This window comes from Lynx rufus, unplaced genomic scaffold, assembly GCF_022079265.1.
Source record: "Lynx rufus isolate CCGP_SWC_20201006 ecotype Redwood Valley unplaced genomic scaffold, mLynRuf1.p SCAF_8, whole genome shotgun sequence".
NCBI classification, from domain to species: domain Eukaryota; kingdom Metazoa; phylum Chordata; class Mammalia; order Carnivora; family Felidae; genus Lynx; species Lynx rufus.
In genome coordinates this window covers 24,547,671-24,571,676 of record NW_025814896.1, presented here as the reverse complement: position 1 = coordinate 24,571,676, position 24,006 = coordinate 24,547,671, and the positions used below count along the sequence as shown (strand labels likewise).

Here is a 24,006-nt window from a genome sequence, read left to right as displayed (position 1 = left end):
TGTAACAACTTCCCCCAAGGCCTTGGCCAACCTAATTCTTTCAGCTGAACTTAATGGCTCTGATTATACTCTGGTGCAACTTTGTGTTTGTGAGATTTGTCCATTTTGACACAGCTCTAGATCAAGAGTCAGCAAATTAAAGCCTCGGGCCAAATCTGTTTTAGCAAATAAAGTTTTATTGGGATACAACCATGCCCTTTCGGGGTAAAGGCTGCTTCCACAAGCCAACAGCAACAAAGGAGTAGTTGCAGAGGGCCATATGGCCTGGAAAGCCAAACCTATTTACTGTCTGGCCTTTTAAAGGGAAAGTTTGCTGAGAGCCCTTCTCTCACCATGTGTTGCTATGTTATAGGAATACCCAACATCTTCAGTAGGACATATAGGTGGTCCCAATTTTTTGCTGTTAGGAAAATGCTCCAATGAACATACTTAACTGTGTTCCCTTGAGCTCACATGGGACACAGCAAGTGGGATTCCTGGTTTGTAGGATATGGGCATCTTCAGTTTGGGTAGATTCTGCCAAATCACTCTTCAGTATGGCTGAAAGGCTTTACACTCCCTTCAGCAGTGTAGAGAGTTCCCATTTCCCATTTCCCATTTCCCATCTTCCTCTAAAACATGGTATGCTGTGTTGTCAGACTTCATGTTAGTTAGCAGTCTTCTATTGTTTGTGGATTCCTCTGCATCTTCTTGCTGTGAGTGGTAGTTATGCTCCTGCTGCTTCTTGGCCTGGTGTTCTGGCTGGGACCTCAATACAATGTTGCATTATATTCAGTGAATTCATTTCACTGAAATGAATATACCATAGAATTCACCATACCATAGAGTATGGTGTTTTACCATTAAGTACGATGTTTGTTGCAGGTTTGTTTTCGTTTGTTTGGTTGGTCTTGGGGTGGCAGGGAGAACTCCCCTCAAAAACCATCTGGATCAATTTTTTGAGGTATATTGGTACTCACTTTGTCTATTTCTTTTTGAAATAGTTTTGGCAAATTTCTTTTTCTAGAAAATTGTCCATCTTATCTAAGTTTTAAATTTACTGGCATAAAGTTTATAACATTCTTATTTTTATCATTTCTGCTAGAAATGATAGCAGTTCTATTTGGCACATTAATGTTTATTCTGTGTGTCTTTTCAAAGATCCAGCTTTGCTTTGTGGTCTTAGTATTTTTGTTTTCTATTTCATCAATTTCTGCTCTTCTTTCCACTCTCTTTGGGTTGACACTGTTACTTTTTTATAATTCTTTAATACTCTGCTTGTAGATTTTCTGTACTTCTTACCTACTATAATTAATAAGGCTATAAATCTTCTACAGGCTGCTTTAGTTGTATTCCCCCAACCCTGAGTTTTTAAGTGTATTCTCATTTTTTTGATCTAAATAGTTTTCATTTCAATAGGATTTCATCTTTGAGTAAAATGTTTATTAGATGTTTATGTGTCCAAACATTTAGAATTTATTTGGGTCTGGTCTGTGGTCACAGAATATGGTCTTTATGAAACTATTCGATACCTGTTGAGATTCAAGTTGGGGCCATTTTTTATGTCATTTTTTGGTAAATGTTTCTTGTGTGCTTGAAAGTAGCAATACTGGGTTCAGGGTTCCATCAGGGTTCATTGATCAGGATTATTAATATCTTTCTGTATCTTTTTTTGGCTGTTGGGTCTATCAGTTACTGAAAGAAGTCTTAAATCTCTCACTATGATGGAAGATCTGGCAATTTCTCCTTGTATCCTATCACTTTTGTTTTATACATTCAGCCTTTTAGACCTCTAACTTGTATGTTTTATAAGAATTGTTGTCTTCCTACAAGTTGTACTTTTCATCATTTATTGGTCATCCTCTGGATCTCTAATAATGTTTTTTACCTTAAGGACTTTTCTGTCTGATTTTGCTATACCTATATCTTCTGGTTAGCTTTTCTCTAGTATACCTTTTCCCATCATTTTACTTTTGGTGCCCTTAAGTTTTAAATGTCCTCTTGTAAACAGCATATAGAGCTGCATTTATTTTTCTTGGCCAGTCTGATCATGTTTTATTTATTTATTTTTAATTTTTTTAATGTTATTTATTTTTTAAATGTTTTTATTTATTTTTGAGACAGAGACAGAGCATGAGCAGGGGAGGGGCAGAGAGAGAGGGAGACACAGAATCCAAAGCAGGCTCCAGGCTCTGAGCTGTCAGCACAGAGCCTGACGCAGGGCTCAAACTCACGGACTGTGAGATCATGACCTGAGCTGAAGCTGGACACTTAACCAACTGAGCCTGCCACCCAGGTGCCCCAATGTTATTTATTTTTGAGACAGAGACAGAGCATGAGCCAGGAGACAGGCAGAGAGAGGGGAAGACACAGAATCTGAAGCGGGCTCCAGGCTCTGAGCTGTCAGCACAGAGCCCAAGGTGGGGCTCGAACTCAGGGAGTATGAGATCATGACCTGAGCTGAAGTCAGACGCTCAACCGACTGAGCCACCCAGGCGCCCCTGATCATGTTTTTAATAAGTGAATGTAAAACATTGTTACTCATGTTTTACATTTACTCTGGTTTTGCATCATTTATATACCATTCTTTTTACTTTCTTTTCTCCTTTTTTCTATTGGCAGTTACACTTGCTATTCTTTTAGTGATTCCCTTGTAAGTGTCTGAAATACACACTTCCTGAATTCACAAAGCTTTGTAAATTATCAGTATCTTTATCCTGCCCCCCTCAAATATATCAAGCCTCTTAGAACACTTGAACTGATTACTCTCTCCAGTCTTCCGGTTGTGTCCTGTGCTCCTTTTGTAACTCCCCAGATTAATCATCACTGTTCATGTTCCACTGTTTATTTACCTACATGTTTACCAGCTTAGTTGCTCACCATTTTTCTTCTTCTCTTTAGAGTTTTGCAAACTCATTACAAATTGCCACGATGCTACTTTTATTTATCCTGCTCTGGATTTTATGTAAGGATCCTGGTCTTTGATCAAGTCTGGAAGCTCTTCAAGAACTGCCTCTCCCACTTCTTTTCTCTCCTTTTGGAATTCTGATTGGACCTGCGGGTCTTCTCACTTCCCTATTCCTATCACTTCCCCTTTTAGAAGGTCTATCACCTTGTTTCTCTGGTTGCTTCCTTTCAATCCTCCAGTTGCGTGACTTATCTTCTGCTGTGTCCCATCTACTTTCTTGCCTGATCCTTTCAGACTTGAATTTCAAATAGCTTTTTCAATTCTAGAAATTCCTTTGAAAACCTGTGTGTTCCTTTTTAGCATCTTGTTTTCAAGTTGTAATCCCCCCGACCCTAGCTTTCTTTCTCTAACCATGAGCTCCATGGAGGCGAGGTTTTTGGGTTTACTGCCATCGTCACCTCCAGCGCCTCACACCATCGCTTGAAGGGAACGGCCTCCCAGTGTGCTGTGGGATGACTTAGCACCAGGGGGAACGGAAAATGCTGAGCCCCGGACTGGCCCGCGCGCTCTCCCGCTGTCAGAGCTGCGAGTCAGCTCTCTCAACTCCCGGCAGGCTTGCCAGTCTCTCAGCCCCGGCCTCGGGGAGATGGGCCGGCAGCTCATGACGTCACAGGACTGTGACGCGACCTGGGAGCCCCGCCCCACCCCTCCGCGGTGCTGGCTTGGAGTCCAGCTCTCTGCGCCATGACGTCACAGGCCCAGGCGGGCGGGTTTTGCGTCGGCCCAATGGGAGCAGTGCGCCGGCCTCCCCTTTAAGGAATGTTGTGACCTGACGTCACCCGGGCGAGTTACCTCCCCGAGCCACCGCCGCCAGGCTCAGCTCGAGAACCGGAGCCCTTGAGCGCGAGGCGCGGAGCCCCCGAATCTCAGCCAGAGCCCCCAAGCCGCGCGTCCCGGAGCCCCGGCCTGCGCGCCCCGCCGGGCCCGCGCGATGCCCTCAGACCGGCCTTTCAAGCAGCGGCGGACCTTCGGTGAGGCCCGGCGGGCAGTCTGCGGGTGCGGAGCGGGGACACGGAGTTGGGGGGGAGGTGGGAACCACGACTGACCCTGACTGCCGCAGGCGACGTCAGCCCCGTGACGTCAGACTCAGGCTGGACCCCCCGGGGCCGGGAGGCAGGTTCTGGCCTGGGCCGGGGCCTCGCCTCCCAGTCCAGCCGGTGCCAGGCCCTGGGGCCTGACGGCCCCGGGGGCGGGAGCCCGGGGGGCGGGGCCGGCGACGGGCGGGGCAAGCGGGACCTCTTGGCCTTACTGCCTGTCTCCTGTCCGCAGCCGACCGCTGTAAGGAGGTGCAGCAGATCCGCGACCAGCACCCCAGCAAGATCCCGGTGAGTCCCACCGCCCCCTCCCATCCCTGTGGCTCCAGGCCCCGCCCATCTCACGCATCCCCTGCCCCACCCCTAGGTGATCATCGAGCGCTACAAGGGTGAGAAGCAGCTGCCAGTCCTGGACAAGACCAAGTTCCTGGTGCCAGACCATGTCAACATGAGCGAGTTGGTCAAGATCATCCGGTGCGTGGGCAGCAGCAGTCAGAAGGGGCTTGGGGCCTTCTGGGGGAGGGTGGGACTTGGGCCCGAGCTTTGGATCCCAGTCCTAGGTAGGTTGGGAAAGGTCAGGGCTGGGGTCTGTGTCAGGTCAGAGGTGAGTGCCTCCAGAAAGGGCTGGGATGGGGGTGGTCTCAGAATCATTGGGGATGGGGCGGGGGGTGTGGTCAGGGCACCACCCACCCAGGAGCCTGGCCCCTCACAGTTGACATGCCCTTCTGCCACCCCAGGCGCCGCCTGCAGCTGAACCCCACGCAGGCCTTCTTCCTGCTGGTGAACCAGCACAGCATGGTGAGCGTGTCTACGCCCATCGCCGACATCTACGAGCAGGAGAAGGATGACGATGGCTTCCTCTACATGGTCTACGCCTCCCAGGAAACCTTCGGCTTCTGAAGCAGCAGTAGGGGGGGGAGGGGTTGGCCTGGGAATGGGGGGGGGGCCCTGTCAGGCTCTACCCAGGGAGCTCCTGGCTCCTGAACTTAACGGTCTCTGCCCTGGGTGGGCTGGGCAGGGATGCCGCCTCCTAGCCAGGGCGCACCAACCACACCTACTCTGCCCGTGGGTGGGTCCTGGGCCAGTCATTGTTAGGGTTACCCCTCTGGGTGCTGGCTGGGATGCGGGAGGATAGGGAAGAGCTCCCAGCACCCCTGCTCCGTGTGGTTTGTCTTTTTCTTTTTTTAGGCCCCTGCCCATCTGCCCCTCCCTCACCTGAGGCGCTGCCCCCCTGCCTGGACCTGCCCACCCCTGAAAGACTGGCCCCTGGCTCACCTGGTCTTGACAAGGTGTACGGATCTATGGTCATTGTCCCTCTGCAGAATAAAGATTGCTCAGGCCCGCCTGGCCCTTTGCCTCCAGCTGCTTGGGGAATGGTGGGGGGGGGGGTGGGAGCTGCTGGGGGGTGGGGTGGGAGTAGGCTGCCCTACAACAGTCTCAGCTGGCCAGGGCACAAACTTGCGTGTTGTGGACTTGGGGCTCATTCTAGAAACCCACACCAGTGTGTAGTATACCACGGTGGTGTTAGGGGCCAAGCCCACCCCTTCCAGGAGTGCAGTGTGGGCCCAGGATCGATTTCTTTGTAACAAAAAACCATTTATTAAGTAGTCACAACCTAACAAACCCTGCTCACCTGCTTATTCCCCTTTCGAGCCTCGGAGGGGGCTCCCCAGTGTGCAGAACCACAAAGTGGGGGTCCAAGTGGAGGAGCTCCTGGCTATTCCCCATTGGCCTTGCTGCCAGCCATGGCTCCTCTCTCGTGCCAGAGATTTGTAACCCTGGACTCGAACCTCATCTGCCGGAGGCCTCCTCTGCTGGCAACTCTGGCTAGGGGGCTTGGCCCAGCTTCTGGCCCTTCCACCCCCTGAAGTCCATGCAGCCCTGTGCCCAACCAGGCCTACTTGAGCACAAGCATGGCCTCCGTGCCGTCCTTGGCAGTCAAGTAGAGACCATGTGTGAGGTAGTACTCCCGCCGCAGGAAGGCATAGAAGTAATCGGAGATGAGCAGGATCTGGGGGGAGAGAGAAGGTGTGAGAAGCTCTGAGGAACCTACCCCTGAACCTTGGGTCTCTGAGAGGGTAGGCGGGTGTTGGGGTGACCCTGCCCAGGGACTCCTACCTCAGGGCCTACAACTGACCCCACAAGGTCTTGCATTGCCCCTCTCCACCCCTGTGGGGTTCACGCCACCTTCCCAGGCCCTGGCCTCTGCACTCCAGAATGTACCTCTGCAGCCAGTGGCCCTTCCAACCTCACCTCTTGGGTGCCCACAGGCTCCTCCATGGTACAGCTGCGCCCCCGGTCAAAGCTGCTGCTCCCATGGTGAACCCATGCCCCCATCTTCCCTCCAGGTTCTTAGGCCACAGAATAACCTGATACTTCTCCTGGACACAAGGCCACTAAGTCCTGGCAGTTTTATCTCCCAAACTCAGATCCACCCATTTCTACCTGTTCTTACAGCTAACACCCTGGACAAAGCCACTGTCATCGAAACAACATCAATCTCTGCTCTGGGCTCCTTGGTCTCAGGCCTCCCGCACCCCTGACCCCACCAGTCCATTCTCTCTCGCAGCCAGAGGTTGCTTCTCAAAATAAATCTAGGCCTATTACTTCCCAGCTAAAAGTCCTCCAAAGGCTTCCTAGGGCTCCTAGGATGAAGATCAGACTCTTTTGGGGCTCTGAGGCCTTGTACCTGGTCCCTGCCCCATGTGCATGCCTCACCCTCTCGCCTGCTCCACCTCACTCAGCTCCAGCCACACTGGCTTCTTTCCTTTTGCTGCAGGATCTCTGCTGTTTCCTCTGCCTGCAATGTTCTCTTCCCTTTCATCTAGCCAACATCTGCTTACCCTTCAGGTCTCAGGAAAGGTCACTTCCTTAGAGAAGCCCTCCCACACTCCCAGATTGGGTCTTGGCCCCATTAACCTCTACTTGGTAACACAAACTCATCCAAATTGCAGTTTTTCTTTCATCTGTGTGACTGCCTGATGACTGTGCCTCCTCCCCTGGACTGGGCAGGGTCCCCGAGGCGTTCTGCCACCATGGTATCCGTGACCAGCTCAGTCGGCCTTTCCTGGATAGGCCACAGAATCCAAAGGGCCCCAGAAGCTCAGTACTATCCCCCTCACAGAAGCCCAGAGAGGAATAAGGACTTGTGCTGTTTTACAATCCCATTCATCCCAAGACTCCCAGTGCCTGGGGCAGGAGGGGCAGAGCCCTGCTGCATGGCAGGATGTGGGGAGAGGGGCTCACAGCCCCATTTCTCAGCCACTTAGAGGCCTCTTAGACCATTAGTATCAACCACCTTGTTGGCATAGATGGGAAGATGGAAGCCTAGTGGAGGAGTGGAGGGGGAACACCCGGCTAGGGTCTTAGAGCAGGTCAGAGGTTGAGCTGAGCCTGGGATCTTGGCCTCTGACCTCCGGAGACCCCTGTCCTGGACAGCTTCATACTGTGGGCAGGAAGGAGAACACAGAGGGACCTGAAGGAAAAGCTGAGGACCTACACCAGAGGAAACTGAGGCACAAAAGGTTCAATAGTTGGCCTGAGACTACACATGAGAGCTGGCCTAGTGGCCGTGACCCTGCAGCAAGGTGATATACCTGGGGCCCAGTCTGCCACAGGGCAGAGAACTAGCAGCTGAGGGTATCCGTGGAGCTGACAGTCCAGGGAGCCCCCAAGGCTTTGCCCCACAGCTGCCCGTGCTGGGCAGTTACCACAGCAAAGGCTGACCTCACATCCTGCAGCCCCTTTCTCACCTAGGCCCAAGGTGTCTGGTCTGGAGCTGTGGCTAAGCTGGGAGCCAGATGTGATGAGGATCATATGCAAAGTCACAATTCACAATAAAACAAATGAACCAACTCCAGTGTCACACAAAATCAGCAGCACGAGGATTAGAAAGTCAAAATACAAGGTATTAGGTTGAACCATATGAAATGGCCATCTTGCAGATCAAAAATGGTTGCATATTGGAAAGTTCATATAGTTCAATTTAATATAAAGTGGGGGAAAAAACCACAGTATGTATGTTATTTACAAGTAACAAAACAAATAACTAAGCCCTTAGGGAACCATTCTTTTTCTTTATAATCCTTAACATTGTAAATTATGTATATGTATTATATTGATTAAAGAAATAAATTAAAAGCAACCAGCTCATACATGACTGAATAAATAAATGAGAGAGAATTGCTTTTGGAACCATTACAGAAGAATTCCAAATAACATACCTCACCCAGGAGATGGAGCTTAGTTCTTCCTACTCCCCACCCTCTGCCCCCAAGGGTGGGCTAGGAGAGGTAACTTACTTCCAAAGAACAGAGCAGGGAAAGAGAAAATAGTAATTCTATCCTGAAGAAGCCCCGCAAACACTGTCTTGAACAAATGAAGGGTAACATCATCATGAAATCAGGTGGCTAGCATGTACCGACTGAGCATTCCAAAAATCCAAACCCCCAACTTACAAAAAGAAAAGCGTAAGAAGTCCAAAATGGGGACACTCTATAAGATACTTGGCCAGTGCTCCTCAAGACTGTCCAGGTCATGAGAAATTAGGAAAGACTGAGAAAGCAGGCAGAGGACATGGGGGAGACAGGACACTTAAATGTAATGTAGTTCCCTGGCTTAGATCATGGGTGTGGAGCATATAGGAACTTTCTATATCTAAAGTTATTCTGGAATTTAAAAGTTTATTTTAAAAAAGCAATGTGTTATTATCTGCAGCTATATAAATGAATCTCAAAAATATTTTGCTGCTGGGGTACCTGGATGGCTGAATCAGTTAAGTGTCCAACTCTTAATTTCAGCTCAGGTCATGATCTCACAGTTCATGGGACTGAGCCCCACATTGGGCTCTGAGCTGACAGCATGGAACCTGCTTAGGATTTTCTCTCTCCCTCTCTCTCTTTCCTTTCCCCACTCACGCTTGTGTGTACATGTTCTCTCTCAAAATAAATAAATTTAAAATTTTTGCTGAATGAAAGGCAGCTTCAGAAAATGTACATGTTATGGGTATTGAGGAGGGCACCTTTTGGGATGAGCACTGGGTGTTGTATGGAAACCAATTTGACAATAAACTTCATATATTGAAAAAATAAAAAAATTATAAAAAAAGAAAAAAAAGAAAATGTACATGTTAAGATTTGTGTTTTTCACCTTATATAAATTTCATATAAAAAAATTTAAGTAAGTATTGAGCTCTGGTTAATAACATACATGCTAAGATATTTAGCAGGCAATATAGTAATATCTATACTTTGTGGGTTTTTTTTAAATTTTATTTAAATCCAAATTAGTTAACATACAGTGTAATAATGATTAAAATAAGGGATTGAGGGATGGATAATTTGTGATCACAAAAGTATAGTAAAATGTTAACGGTAGAGTCTAGGTGGTAGGTATATGGGCGTTCAATGTTAAATCTTTCAACTTTGCTGTGTCTGTGAAAATTTTCATGATAAAGTGTAAGGGGAGGGTGGTATGGAGGGAAGAGTCCTGTGTGCCAGCTTGATCTGTCTGGAACCAAAGGTCAGTGTTCCCGATTGGGTGACCTGACCCTGGCCTATGGGGAAGGCATCTTGGGGACACCAGGCTGGCCTGGAGGCTTGGCTCTTTGAGACACCCCTAGTTAGTAACAGGCTGGCCAAGACAACCTCCCTCTTCTGACCTTGGGGCTTTCCATTTGGGCTAAGGAGCAGGGATTTCAGGCCCTGGGATTCAAGCAACACAGCAGCTACAGATCCAGAGCCCCTCTGCCCAGTCTAGGTGGGGGAAGTTGGGCAAAGAGCAATGGAAAGAGCATGGACAAGTTAGTGGTTGTGTGACCCTATGTAAGTCACTTTCCCAAATCTAAGCTGCATTTTCTTCATCTGTAAAGTGAGTGATAAAACTAGTTTACTCACAATGGTGGCTCCCCCAGTCTTTGCTCTGTCCCTGTGTGTTTTCAGAGACCTGAAGAACAGCCCATTCTTTATTTTTATTTATTTTTTATTTTAAGAAGACTCCATGCCCAATGTGGGGCTTGAACACATGACCCTGAGATCTAGGGTCACATGCTGTACTGACTGAGCTGGCCAGGCACCTGAAAAGCCCATTCTTTAAAGTGGCCCTTAAGAGCTGTGGCTGGACTCCTTAGCTTCTCTCTTGCCATCAACCAAGTCCTGCCAATCCCCTTCCTCAGACTTCCAACTCAGCCTCCTTTTATCCCTCCCACTGCCACCTCTTTCTAGAAGGCCTCCTGCATCCTCCTGGCCCCTGAGGGATCTCTCTCAGGTTCTCATTGTCTGTCTGTCTGTCTCTCTCCCTCTCTCTCTCTCTCTCACACACACACACACACACGAACGAACCCTTCACTTGTCTGCTCAGAAGCCCCCAGTGCCCCACTCTGCCCCGCACCACACCCACATGGCCAAGGAGCCCTGAACACAGCCTGGTCCTGAAAACACTTTGTGGCCACACCTCACTGCCTCAGCTGGAATGGCTCTTCCCACAAAGGGCTCCTGCTTATCCCTAGAGAGGAATCATCTGCATCTCCTGCCCCAGATTCTTCCCTAACCCCATGCTCAGTTATGTGATCCCTGGGATGAAGTCACTTCCTGTTGGCCTCCCAACCAGATGGGATGGCATCTGCTCCAGCTCTGTGACCCCAGACCCAGGAAAGGGCTGGCACTCTGGGAGTGCTTTGCTGGTCCCCTCCCCCTTGTGAGGGCTCAGTCAGACCACATTTCTCTCACTGGCAGCCATGACGGTTCCAGCACTATCTTTTGGGCCATGATGAAGATTTAATGAGGTAGCTGATAAAAGGATGGCCAGTGACAGGGAGAGGCACTTCACAAGTGGAATAAAATGGTTAGAACATGCTCCATTACAGGATGGGGAAGTGGAGAGACAGGGAAACCAACAACTTCTGGGTAGCTGCTCCGGACCAGGCTCTTTAATTAAAAAAATCATTAGAGGGTTGGGGGATGGGCAAAATGGGTGAAGGGGAGTGGGAAGTACAGGCTTCCCATCATGAAATGAAAAGTCACAGCACAGGGACCAGTCAATGGCACTGTAATAGCGCTGTATGGGGACAGATGGCAGTTACACTTCTAGGCACAGCATAAGTGAGCTGTCCAATCACTAGGCTGTACACCTGAAACCAATGTAACATTGTGTGTCAACTGGACTTGAATTTAAAAAAAGCACATCACTGAATTTTCACAACATTCCGGGGTAGGGTTTATAAGCCCCACTCAGAGATGAGCAAACTCCAAGCTCAAGGGTCTTGCCCAGGGTCACATGGGAGTAAGGGAAGCATTTGGGCTGCAATGCCAGTCCTGCCTGAGGCCCAAGCCCTACCTCTTCCCATCCTCCCCACAGCCCCTTCCAGTTAAGGATTCTGGGGAGCAAAAGGTCTGTACCTGGGTCCTGTTATGGGCCCATGCTGGCCCTTGGTCTACACTAACACCCCTGATGAGGCTGTGCTCCCAGGACCCAGTCCTGATACTTAGCCAGGAAGAGAGTTTTTTGGGAAAAGGCAAAATAAGTATCAGAGACATCCGAGCCAGTGAAGGCTGTTACCTCGGTGCGTCTAGCTGTGGGGCTCACAAGAGCAGCCTCGGCCAACACTGGCACCTAGGCTGCCACTTCCCAGAGAAGCAGCTGCTGTCACCCCAGGCATGTCGCAGTTCCCCAGGTCTACTGCTTGGGCTGGAGATGCTGACACTGGACAGCTAACCTGCACCTGCGGGAGCTCACGTGGTTGTTTCCATCAACAATCAAAGCACAGCATCCTCTGCCCACGCTGCCTGGGGTCCAGGAACGTGGGAGCCAGAGGGGCCGACGGCTGACTCGTGGAGCTGGACGGGACTTTGGCGTGACCCAACCCAGGCCTGAGTGGACACATGAGGGAGATGATGGCGGAGAACCGAGCTCCACCCTCTATCTCTAAAGATGCAAAGTAACAGGAAAGTCACTATACCTCCGTCTTGGGGTCTGGAAGGCCACAGTGTAAGACCAAAGCCGGTATGATGGCAATTGTCATCCAGGTGGCTCTTTTCAATTCACAAAAGCTTTCCCCACCCAACTCTGTACTGAGTCCTCACAGCCACCCTTCTTGTAGGCAGAGAAACGGAGGCCCCTATCACCTCTCACCAGATTTAAACAGCCTCCCTGGGCTCCAGATTCCAGCTCACACCCCTCACCTCTCCCCCTCCTGGCATGGTGAGGTTTTCCAAGCAAAGATGGGATCACAGTTATCCTCAGCCTAAAACCACAGACTCAGCCCAGTACTCAGCATGCTAGGGCTCCCACCCTCTGGCAGGGCACGCCAGCCCCGCAGAACTGCCTTCCACACTCCCTCACTCATGCTCTCTTCCTCCCAGGTCTCACCACCCAGAGCCAGGTTTGCATCTACCCGCCCCGGGGATGCCACGTACAGGCTGCCTCCCCACAGAAGCTTCCTTACCCGCCTCAGCTCTGAGCTCCCCAGCCTCTTTAACCCATCCACAGCACCACCCGGCTGCCCTGACCCTGACCGGTTCCTTTTCTTTCTCTCCCACAGACCTTGGGCTCCGAGGAGGCAGGGCTGTGTCTCATTCACACTGTGCTAGCAGAGTGCCTGGCACATAACAAATGCCCAATATACACAAATAAATTAATTAGGCCCAAGAACTTATGTGACTTGCCTAAGGCCAGCAAGCCATGACAGAGGGGCTGGGAGTCACCATCGAGGCTAGACCTCCAAACCCAGGCTTTCTGCTGGCCTTGCCCCCCTATATTTAGCTCAGGCTTTTCCTGTCACTCTGGCTGTAGGAGGAGAGAAGGCAGGGAAGGGCCTGTGAGAGCCACGCTTGGGATGCTGAGCACAGAGTTTGAAGACAGGAGGGATGAAGGAATGAATGAAGACCTGGCAAAATGCCACCTGGAAGGAAAGCAAAGTAAACACACACACTGAGCTGGACGACAGCAAGGGCTCCAGCCTGGGCCACAGGCCCCTCGTGTCAGGAGGAAGACCTCTTCCCCCACCGCCCCACACACATACCCTGGATCTTGCAGTCAGAACCACACACAAAGCACAGATTAAATCTGAAATGGGCCCTGGCTGTCCACAAATGGGGGCTATGCACCACCCAAACACTGATGATCTGCCCAACATGTCCCCAGACATTTATTTCCTCACTGTCCCATTCCCCAGAATGACACACCAGACCAACTGAAAGGTAATTCCAGGAGACAGGACTGTGGTTTCATTTGTGCTGGAGCAAATAAGCCAGTCCTGAGCAGGACCCAACATGTCAGAGGGCTTGTGGCAGGACCCCAGGGCTCCAGGCTTCCTTGAAGACAGCAGAATGGTCAAGGCAGGGCCAGCCTAGGATCTACAGGTTCTATACTACAAGGAGAAGGGATCAGAGCCGGCAGCCCATGGTGAGGAGGCAGCAGTTCATGGACCTGCTGGGACACTCTCTGGACACTGGGGATCCATTTTGGACACGGACACAGAACAGGAGTGGGGCTTTCAGGGTCAGCCACGTGGGGTCTGGCTCTGACCCCCTAGGAATCCAGCAGGACCTGCCACAGGCCCAGCTTTGTCCTAAACAGATACTAGGACTGGGAGGTTAGGGTACACAGGATTATACGGGATCACTGGTCGTAAAATGTGGTTTCGGATTCCAGCTCATTCCATTTATTTATCAATAAACAGTCACTGAATATTCCTGGTGCTGGTGATCCACTTGTGAAGAAGACAGACCTAGAGCTGCCCTCATGGAACCTCCAGTGTAACAAGAGGACACGACAAATGAGCATAAATAAACACACCCCTCAGAGCTTGGGGACTTCCAGGCCTCCACTTGGTCATTTGTACTGGTGCCTCCCTCAAAAGGCAGTTATAAGGGGACTAAGTGTATTCCTTATTATACAAGAACAAAGAAAAACACCTTAAGAAGCTATCAGGAGGGGAGCAGCTCCATCAACTGTGGTGAGGCACTTCCCTCTTATACAAACAAGAAAAGATCACCAAGATGTTTTATTGAAAGGAAAAAAGTCATACTCCATCATGTTGCCAATGATAAAACACACACACACAAATAAAGCTCTTCTCCAGGAGCACACAAGTACATGGGAACGTACAGGGAAAGGTTCAGAAGGCCACACAAGCACATGATCCAGAAGATTAAAGGGATCATACGGGCCTGGCTCCTAGTAGGCACTCTTTAAACATGAGCCACTATTAATTATAATTTTAGGGGGAGATTTCCTTATGTTTCCTGTTTTTAAGATGAATTAGGGTGAGTCGGATGTTTTATCTTACTCCTTTAAAAAAGCTAAATTTAAACACGTTACTTTTTGTTTATATATAATCTTTGATGACTATTTTTCTTCTGCTGGTTGCTGACCTGCAGAAGAAAAGAGTTTTGTTTTTTTGTTTAAAAAAAAAAAAGGGGAAGAAGTTTGTTTTGTCCGAATGTTTCCCTGGGAATTTGCTCTGGGTATCTGAATAGCAGGTCACTGGTGCTACTTCTCATGTTAACATATGATAATAGCAACAGGACCTACACATGCCCAAACCCAGGGAGGCTGGGTTGTCATCCCTGGTTTTAAGAACACTACAACCCAATAAGTCAGTCAGAGAAAGACAAATATCATAATTACGACTTCACTCATATGTGGAATTTAAGATACAAAACAGATGAACATAAGGGAAGGGAAGCAAAAATAATATAAAAACAGAGAGGGAGACAAATCCTAAGAGATTCTTAAATACAGAGAACAAACTGAGGGTTGCTGGTGGGGTGGGGGGGAAAGGCTAAACGGGCGAGGGGCATTAAGGAGGGTACTTGTTGGGATAAGCACTGGGTGTTATATGTAAGTGATGAATCACTAAATTCTACTCCTGAGACCATTATTACACTATATATTAACTAACTTGGATTTAAATTTAAAAAATAGTAAGTTTAAAAAAATTTTTTTAAAAATCAAAAAGTTTTCTGCCCATAAAAAAAAAGAACACTGCAAATCAAAGAAGTCAAGTTACTTGCTGAAGGTCACACAGTGAGGAAGTAGAAGAGGACCTCAACCAACCAATCTACCTCAATCTCTCCTCCTCCCCCACCTTTCTTACACATGTGCATGAGCGTGCATGCACTCACACCCTATGGATGTTTTACTGTTGTCATTTCCTGGTTACTGACTCTGAGGCACAATTATAATTAACAAATGATCCATGCCACATGCTGAAAAATACTTAATGGCCCCAAGGGGAAAGGATGGAGCCTAAGTCACTGGTTTATCTGCCAGTGTAACTAAGAATTTACCAACACAGATTGTTGTATAACAAAGTGTGGCACTGACCAACTCAAACAGAGCAGGACTTAAAATCTGTGGGTCAAGGTGGTCTCTGCATTCAGCAATGATGCACTGGGCTCCTGATGCCTGCTGAAAATCCAGCTCTTCCCAGGACAGCTTGATCAGTCTTGCCCAGGGAGGGGAGAGGGAGGACCAAGAACTCTAAGACATCATTCCAGCTAGAAGAGCTGAAAACAGCCAGCTGTGGGATTGAAGGTATGTCCCCAAATGCCATACATCTCAATGGCAGCACTGACTGTAGGTCAGATGGAAGTGGACCTGGCTTGAGCTGTGGAGGACATGTAGGGGCTTCATCAGCCACAGAGACCAGGTTCTGGCAGAAGCTGGAGAAGGGTTAAGGACAGAGCTGCTAGCCACTAACCTCTGCCAGAGGGGTGCCCTGGCCCCCAACCTGCCCACTTCTCAGACCTTTCACTCTCCAAGTGTAAAAGGCCCAGCTGCTACTCCTTGCTCCCCAGGGCATTCCCTGACCACTCACAACAGGAAAGATTCCCTCTAGATTCCTCCAGCGGTTACTCTCCCCACTTGGCCATTAATCACACAATGTTCTCCCTGGCTATCTTTGTTTCATTCATTCATTCAACAAGTGTTTGCTAAACACCTGCCCTCTGCCAAACCCAAAGCTGCCTGCAGTGGGAAGGACAGGCAGATCTCTGCTGGCAAGAAGCTTACAAGCAGGTCTGGTCTGGGAGGCAGAGAGAGAAGCAAGTAATGTAAAGTTACAAACTGGGATAAGTGCTTGGAAGAAACAAACAGGGGGCTAAGAAGAGACAGTGAGGCAGGGGAACCTCGTGGAAGGTCTTTTTAAGGAGCAGATACTCAACAGTTTACTAAAATTCTAAATGTCTCATATTTGTCCTCTGTTGCTCCCAAACAGCCTGAAGGCAGGTGTGTATAACCCTCATGAGGGGCACTCTTCTACCTCAGTCAATCCTCCAGGACAGGGACAGGACTTGAGTGACTGCCTTGGTGAATAAGTGCCCCATGTGATATGTCCCTTTAGTGATCTGGCAGCAGCAGCCACAAAGCCCAAACAAAGCCAGCAGTCCCAGAAAACACTCAACCTGACAAAGTTGTCTGACTCAGAGCCACAGAGTCCAGACCCAAGGTGGCCGATGACAAAGGTGTGCCAATGTCTGCACAAACTGCCAGTTTATAAGCACTACAGACCACAGCTAAGAGCCAAGGAGGTTGGTATGACCTGTCTGAAGGGCAACATGGCAATATCTGCCAAAAATGCACAATGCACATGTCCTCTGACCCAGTAAATCCCACCACCTGGAGTTTATCTTAAGAAAATGGTATATGAGGGGCACCTGGGTGGGTCTGTTGGTTAAGCATCCGACTTTGGCTGAGGCCATGATCTCACGGTTCATGAGTTTGACTCCCACATCGGGCTCTGTGGAGACAGTGCCGAGCCTGTTTGGGATTTTCGCTCATGCCTCTCTCTCTGCCCCTCCCCTGCTGGAGCTTTCTCACTCTCTCTCAAAATAAATAAATAAAAATCTTAGAAAAGAAAAAGAAAAAGAGGAGAGGAGAGGAAACGAGGAGAGGAGAGGAGAGGAGAGGAGAGGAGAGGAGAGGAGAGGAGAGGAGAGGAAACGAGGAGAGGAGAGGAAACGAGGAGAGGAGAGGAAACGAGGAGAGGAGAGGAAACGAGGAGAGGAGAGGAAACGAGGAGAGGAGAGGAAACGAGGAGAGGAGAGGAAACGAGGAGAGGAGAGGAAACGAGGAGAGGAGAGGAAACGAGGAGAGGAGAGGAAACGAGGAGAGGAGAGGAAACGAGGAGAGGAGAGGAAACGAGGAGAGGAGAGGAAACGAGGAGAGGAGAGGAAACGAGGAGAGGAGAGGAAACGAGGAGAGGAGAGGAAACGAGGAGAGGAGAGGAAACGAGGAGAGGAGAGGAAACGAGGAGAGGAGAGGAAACGAGGAGAGGAGAGGAAACGAGGAGAGGAGAGGAAACGAGGAGAGGAGAGGAAACGAGGAGAGGAGAGGAAACGAGGAGAGGAGAGGAAACGAGGAGAGGAGAGGAAACGAGGAGAGGAGAGGAAACGAGGAGAGGAGAGGAAACGAGGAGAGGAGAGGAAACGAGGAGAGGAGAGGAAACGAGGAGAGGAGAGGAAACGAGGAGAGGAGAGGAAACGAGGAGAGGAGAGGAAATGAGGAAAAGAAAAAAAAAAGAAAAAAGAAAAAGAAAGAAAAAGAAAAAGAAAACACTATATGAGATTCAATGGAGGGATGCCCAAGGCATTTTATAGCATTTATTCTGTTTATAGCAGAACCACCAGAAGCAACCTCAACGTCCATCAGTAGGGGCCTACCTAGTCAAATAAATCAAGCTCCTCCTACCCACAGGCTCTGAGAACCATTACCAAGAGGAGATCACCAAGTGAAAAACTGCAAGCCAACTAGCAGCACCTAGAGTAGGAGGCCATTTCTTTATATAAACAAGAAAGCTCTGTATGTGTGCATATGTACTGAGAGCTGTCTGTAAAAGCACAGAGAATGTCTGCAAAGATACATCAAACTGATCCTGATCATGATATATGCCCTGCGGTGGGAAGACATGGACCTTTACTTTTTGTTCCATATGCCTCTATTTTGTTTGCTTTCTCATCCCAGCAGTGAATTCATGTATTACTTGTGTGACTAAAAGTACATTTTAAAAAGAGATTAAAAGAAAAAGGTAAAAGACAACGCCAAGAGCTCAGCCTGAATTTTCTCCATAGCTCAGCCACTAGCACACTCCTTTCGTTCCCAACCCCAGCCCTATTTTCCAACAATTCAGTCTCTCCTGCCTTAGAAGTCACCTGAGCACTTGCAAACACTTCCCATGCCATTTACAGAGACCCTCCCTCCTAATGGCAACCACAGGGGGAAAAAGCTGTTATCTGGCAAGTTCCACAAATACTTCATAATCACTGCAACTGTATTTCTGACCCACACCTGACACTTATGACCTGATGACAAGCTGTGGACTATTTCAGTGGAGACTGCCAAGCCCCACAGAGGCCCAGGGCAGGTCCAATGCCCTCACATGCCAGCCATCACTTTCAAAGGATAATTAAGGGATTTCAGCAAGACACAAGGGCCAGAACAACCTTTTGGATTTTCTCGAGGTGTTAAGTTGAATCCTGCAGATTTCTGTCGGCACAGGACACAGGAGGTGCCAAGCATCTACCATGAACAGCCTGTGTGCGACAGGCCGAGCAGACCCTCCGGCACAGTCCCACCCGGGCTACAGGGCCCTCTGTCTCTCTTCCTGCTGTTCACAAACCAAGATAAATAGCTGGGCTGGACGTTAATTGTCCAGAAATGTCCGTGCAGGAAATACCAGACCCATCACTCACTGCAAAAGCCCAAACTCCTCCCTCCTTCTTTCCCAGCAGCTAACCTTGGAGGGAAGGATCTCCTCCGGGGACTCTTCACTGGCATCATTAGTCTCTCCAGCTAGCCTGGCTTCCCATCCAGCCCATAACGCACAGGAAATGCCTGGCTGCACCAACAGCCATTGAAATGGTAAATGGTACAACTGATTCTCATAAGACCGCACAAGGAGGACAGAGCTGACCTAAGGGAACTTCAGAAAAGTTTGCTAGACCACCTGCAACAGAGTCTCTGAGAAAGCTTATTAAAAATACAAACTCCTGACGCTGTTTTCCACATCTATTGACTCAACATTCTTGGGAGTAGGGTCAGAGAATGTTTTGTGTTTGTTTTTTTAACAATCAAAGCCATGTAATTGTGACAGTCATAACGTAACCATAGGATTTAAAACACTAACAGGGAATCTGCATTCTTAACAACCACCCTCTCGCTCTGAGAACCACTGCTCTATGGCACCAAGGGAGGGGCTTCCCCTGGGTCAGGGGGAGATCAGAGTTCCTAGCTGGTACCTCTGACCCCTACAGCCTCCTCACCCACTATTCCCAGCCCCACCATCTGTGCTCCAGACTTACCCAACAGCTAGACCGAACTATTTTCTCATCTTGCTGCCTTTGCCCCTGCTCTCCCAGAGTCTGAAAAGTCTCTCCTCCTCCTGCCTCTGCCCTCCGCCCACCACACACACTGCACTCAGTACAGTGACACACAGCCCAGGCACTGTTATAGAAAGAGGGTGGCCTCAGAAATGGAGCCTTCCCTGAATTTGGTTCTTGGCCCCTCCGATGACCTTGGGCAAGAGACAACCTGTGTGAGGCTCTGTTACTATTTGTAAACTAGTGATAACAAACACTATCTCACAGACTTGCTGTGAGAATCAATGGGGTGATAGCTCAGCATGGTGCCCAGTAAATGCTGGCTGAATTCACCTTTCCTTTGCTCTCTTTAATCCTCTCTACTGGACCATGAGCTACTTCAGGCAAACTGTCCCCTCACTCACACCCAAACCCCTAGTTTGCAGAACCCAGGGCCTCTGCTGAATGTCTGAGGCTACAAAATGAATCCCCGTGCAGTGCTCTTACCTGCCCAACGTTGAAGGTCAATGTGATGGCATAAAAGAAATTAGAGTTGGCACTTCCTGCATAAATCCAGAGGTGCCACAGGACAGGGAAGAGCAGGGAGCAGACGATAATGATGCAGGCGAGGACAAAGATGTTTCTCAGGACTGCAAAGACAGACACTCACAGTTAACCAAACGCTGATTCTCCTTGGAACCCTTTCTTATGGGCATGGCTCCACAGGACGAAGAAGCCCAGGGAGAGCCTGGGTAGCTCAAAGGCAGAAACCCTCCCCTAGATTCAGAGACTCTGGGGTGCCAAGAGGCAAGCCTCAAACCCTTGAGTCAATGGCTCCCCATGCCCAAAGCTGGTGTGAAGTCCTACGTTTGGACTCTGCACCTCCCACTGTGGGCCTGGCTAGTTACAGGTGGCAATGCTGTGAATGCCTCTGGGCACCACAAAGGGGGCATTTTAGCAAGACAATGCCCTCTGCCGCACAATCTAGGGGTGTCCAAGGGTAATTTCTCCCATCCCCAAGCAGGGTGCTGTCTGTCCACATGGGATCATGGACAGGAAGGGCAGTGTGAACCTATGGAGATTAGAGCCCCACGGTGAGTCTCTGTGGTGCCACAGCCCTGGGTCTTAGGAAATGCTTTCCATTTTCCTTAACTCACGTCTTAGGTTGTCTGCCTTGCTCTTCAAATGTCCTTCACTCTTCCTTGGAGGATTTGAAGAGCTCTTCTGACACCCTCCCTCTAACATCACCGCCCCACACTCCCAGAAGGATTGAAGAATCCCACCAGGGAGAGGCTCTCCCCAAAGCCCCAGGGAGGACCTGCTACACACAGTGGTATGGGCAGGCAGGCAGGCAGAGTGCAGCTGGAGGGAAGGAGCAGGACAGTGCAGCCCAAACTTGGCCTCAGAAAGACAAAGACCTTGGTTAAAATTCCTGCTCTGCCAGCAAGTTTCTCTGTCTCAGCTTTCCTATCTCTAAAACAGGGCTAGAATAGGGTCTACTTCATAGGAGGGTTACATGAATTAAACAAGATATGTGAAAAACCGGCACAGATATATTACTATTTTCTAAGGCTGCTGTAACAAATCACCACAAACTTGGTGGTTTAAACAATACAGCTTATATTACAGTTCTGGGTCTCACAGGCTAAAATCAAGGTACCTGCGTGCCCGCTGGAAACTCTAGGGCAGAAGCCATCCGTTTGCCTTTGCAGCGAGGCAGCGGCCTGAGTTCACCTCACAACCCCCTTCCTACTCCACCCAGCAACGCCAAATAAGTCCTTGCTACCCTGCATCACTCAGACCTCCTCTTTTGCTTCCCTCTTCCACTTTTTTTTTTTAGAAAAATAGACTTTAGTTTTTAGAGCAGCTTCAGGTTCACAGCAAAACCATATGGAAGAGATTTCCCTCCTCCAGCTCTTCCACTTTCTAAGGGCCCTTGCAGATTACACTGGGCTCACCTGGATAATCCAGGCTAATTTCCCCATCTGAAAAGCCTTAACTTCAAGTCCTTTTGCCACATAAAGTAATATATTCACAGGTTCTGGGGATTATGTGGACATCTTTGTGGGAGGGAGCATTTTCTGCCTATCACACTGTGCTCCTCCTACCTTTTAACTCAATTAGGGGTATGTGACAGTAGGATTATGTGCTATTTTTATTTCTTTCTTTACACTTTATTGTATTTTAAAGAAAGTAATAAGTATTACTTAAAATAAACTAATTAAGAGAGCACCTTAAAAAAATTTTTTTTTAACGTTTATTTATTTTTGAGACACAGAGAGACAGAGCATGAACGGGGGAGGGGCAGAGAGAGAGGGAGACACAGAATCGGAAGCAGGCTCCAGGCTTTGAGCCATCAGCCCAGAGCCTGACGCGGAGCTCGAACTCACAGGCTGTGAGATCGTGACCTGAGCCGAAGTCGGACGCTTAGCCAACTGAGCCACCCAGGCGCCCCAAGAGCACCTTTAAAAAAAACAACTTACCACTGGGTCTGGGTCCCAGCAGGCACTTAATGAACAGAAGTTCCCTTCCCCTCTCTGATCCTGACCTTTAGGAAATCCCTTCCTCCAAATCAGAGTCTGGGGAGACTTAAGAGATGGGAGCCTCCCAAACATTGAGGTCGTTTGTCCTGGCTGTACGCACACTTGGTAGAACTGCTATACCAGGGTTTCATGCATCAGAAGGGGGACTGGATTACACATGTGATTCTCAATTCTGGCTGCAAAATAAAATCACCGGGGGAGCCCTACCTGGACTAAGTATATCAGAGTGTCTCGGGGTGGGGCCTAGATACCCGTATTAGTTTGTAACTGCTTCTCTGGTGAGTCCAATATGCAGCCAGCACTTCCAACCAAAGGATGACAGCTGCAGACCCCTGGCAAATAAGACATCCAGGCCAGTCTGCGACAGATTTCACTGGTCTGTGTCACAGTCACAATAATCAGAACAAGGTAGTTCAGAGTTCTTGTTAAAGGCGAATGTTTTGAATTTAAGATTCATGAGAAGTGACAGGTGTCTCTTTGTTCCTGATTGTTGTTAAAAAGTCCTTTCTCAGGGTGCTTGGGTGGCTCAGTCCGTTAAGCATCTGACTTTGGATTTCGGCTCAGGTCATGATTTCATGGTTCATGAGATCAAGCCTGGAGCCTGTTTGAGATTCTCTCTCTCTCTCTCTCTCTCTCTCTCTCTCTCTCTCTCTCTCTCTCTCCCTCCCTCCCTCCCTCCCTCCCTCCTCTCTCTCTCTCTGCCCCTTCCCCACTCTCACTCTATGTCTCTCTCTCTCAAAATAAATAAACATTTTTTAAAAAAGTCCTTTTATGGGGGCACCTGGGTGGCTCAGTCAGTTAGGCGTCCGACTTCGGCTCAGGTCATGATCTCATGTTCTGTGAGTTTGATCCCCGCATCGGGCTCTGTGCTGACAGCTCAGAACCTGGAGCCTACTTTGGATTCTGTGTCTCCCTCTCTCTCTGCCTCTCCCCCACTCATGCTCTTTCTCATTCTTAAAAAATAAATAAACATTAAAAAAATTTTTTTAAAAAGTCCTTTTATGAAATGGTGATGAATGGCTGGCAGTTGACCGTTTTAATGTTGTCAGCAAAATAAGTTGGCAACTGTCACCAGAGTTTAAAAAAAAATGTTAGTGGTCTGTGAACTCCCATACTTTGGAAACACTGGCACGGAGAGCTTGCGGGGTCCTTTTTTCCTGACCTGAAAGTTCCATGATTCTGGGTTTTCAAAGCTGGGAGGGTAAAGCCCTGACTCAAGCCTTCCCGAGACTGTAGGGAAAGCCTCCTCCTTGCTCCCAGAACAAGAAGTCTGGGAAAGGGTTATGTGCAGGGAGAATTACTATTATTAAACAATGTTACAACCTCAAGAAAGGAGAACAAACCTTTGCCATTCCTCCACTCCCACATCACTATTTACATTTCTCAATGGTTCTTTCTGATCCCCTGGGCTGAAAAAAATCTATGCTATTCCTAAAACAAATCCTGTGGCCTGAGAGCCCAGGTAGGCCTTTGTTCCCTGCCTCTAGCCACTCTGGATTTCAGACAGGGTGACAAGAAGGTAACAAAGTGCACAGAGACTGGGAAGGCTCCCATGAGGCTCCTGGCTGCAATTACAAACAGCTGCAAAGATACATTCCCATGTGCCTGGAGGAACTGTCACCAGCATCCAGTTGGCTTCTGGCCTGTGGTGACCTTTGCAAGAACCGGGAGCTGCTACTCACTCTTGCTGGCTGACAGGCCAGAGGATTAAAGCTATACGCCAGAACACACAGAGCTGGGACCTGGGGCACAGGACAGCTTGTTCTAGGCACCAGGTGTCAGAGATGACCAGGACCTAATGAGACGAAAGGCTCACCCTTCCTTAGACTTACTGGGTCAGATGGAATCAGATTCCCTACTACACCCACGGTGGCTTATCCAGTCTCTGCCTCGGTTGCTGACAAGCTGAAACTTCAGGCAAGTCACCTTCCCTCTCTGAGCCTCAGTCACTCAGAAATAAAATTCCACTTAAAGAATCCAGTCCAACTGGCAGGAGTGCGGGGGGGGGGGGGGGGGGAGAGGGGGACTGGGAGCTTCAAAGGTGCTTATTATGTTATTATTCTCTTTAATTTGTCTGGTTTTTTAATCCATAGTCTCTTATATTTATACAATAGTTAATAAAAACAAAACACACACACACACACACACACACACACACACACACACACACACACACAAATACAGCC

The 24,006-nt window shown here is 48.9% G+C and overlaps 2 protein-coding genes across 3 annotated transcripts in view; one reads left to right on the top strand and one right to left on the bottom strand.

The window, feature by feature from the left end:
• The first annotated feature begins 3,700 nt into the window (after positions 1 to 3,700).
• On the top strand, positions 3,701 to 5,328 carry MAP1LC3A (microtubule associated protein 1 light chain 3 alpha). The gene is made up of 5 exons (XM_047069121.1): positions 3,701 to 3,918; positions 4,217 to 4,272; positions 4,349 to 4,455; positions 4,719 to 4,888; positions 5,170 to 5,328. Exons 1-4 carry the CDS (start codon positions 3,879 to 3,881, stop codon positions 4,879 to 4,881), a joined length of 366 nt encoding a protein of 121 aa, XP_046925077.1. The 5' UTR covers positions 3,701 to 3,878; the 3' UTR covers positions 4,882 to 4,888; positions 5,170 to 5,328.
• Positions 5,329 to 5,570: 242 nt separating this feature from the next.
• PIGU (phosphatidylinositol glycan anchor biosynthesis class U) overlaps positions 5,571 to 24,006 on the bottom strand; it is an 83,751-nt gene continuing 65,315 nt past the window's right edge. The window contains exons 11-12 of one of the 2 annotated variants that reach the window (XM_047069120.1): positions 19,785 to 19,927; positions 5,776 to 5,992 (exon numbers count right to left, since the gene is read on the bottom strand). In XM_047069120.1, coding sequence (XP_046925076.1) covers positions 5,879 to 5,992; positions 19,785 to 19,927 — 257 coding nt within the window. In that variant the 3' untranslated portion in view covers positions 5,776 to 5,878. Of the gene's footprint in view, positions 5,993 to 19,784; positions 19,928 to 24,006 lie in introns of both variants that reach the window. The other variant, XM_047069119.1, reaches the window with a different exon arrangement.

Bases quoted from the DNA above. Each gene is read 5' to 3' on its own strand.
- MAP1LC3A (XM_047069121.1), top strand. From the start codon at position 3,879: ATGCCCTCAGACCGGCCTTTCAAGCAGCGGCGGACCTTCG. The intron at 3,919-4,216 runs GTGAGGCCCGGC...TCCTGTCCGCAG, and splicing joins CAAGCAGCGGCGGACCTTCG to CCGACCGCTGTAAGGAGGTG. The intron at 4,456-4,718 runs GTGCGTGGGCAG...CTGCCACCCCAG, and splicing joins GAGTTGGTCAAGATCATCCG to GCGCCGCCTGCAGCTGAACC.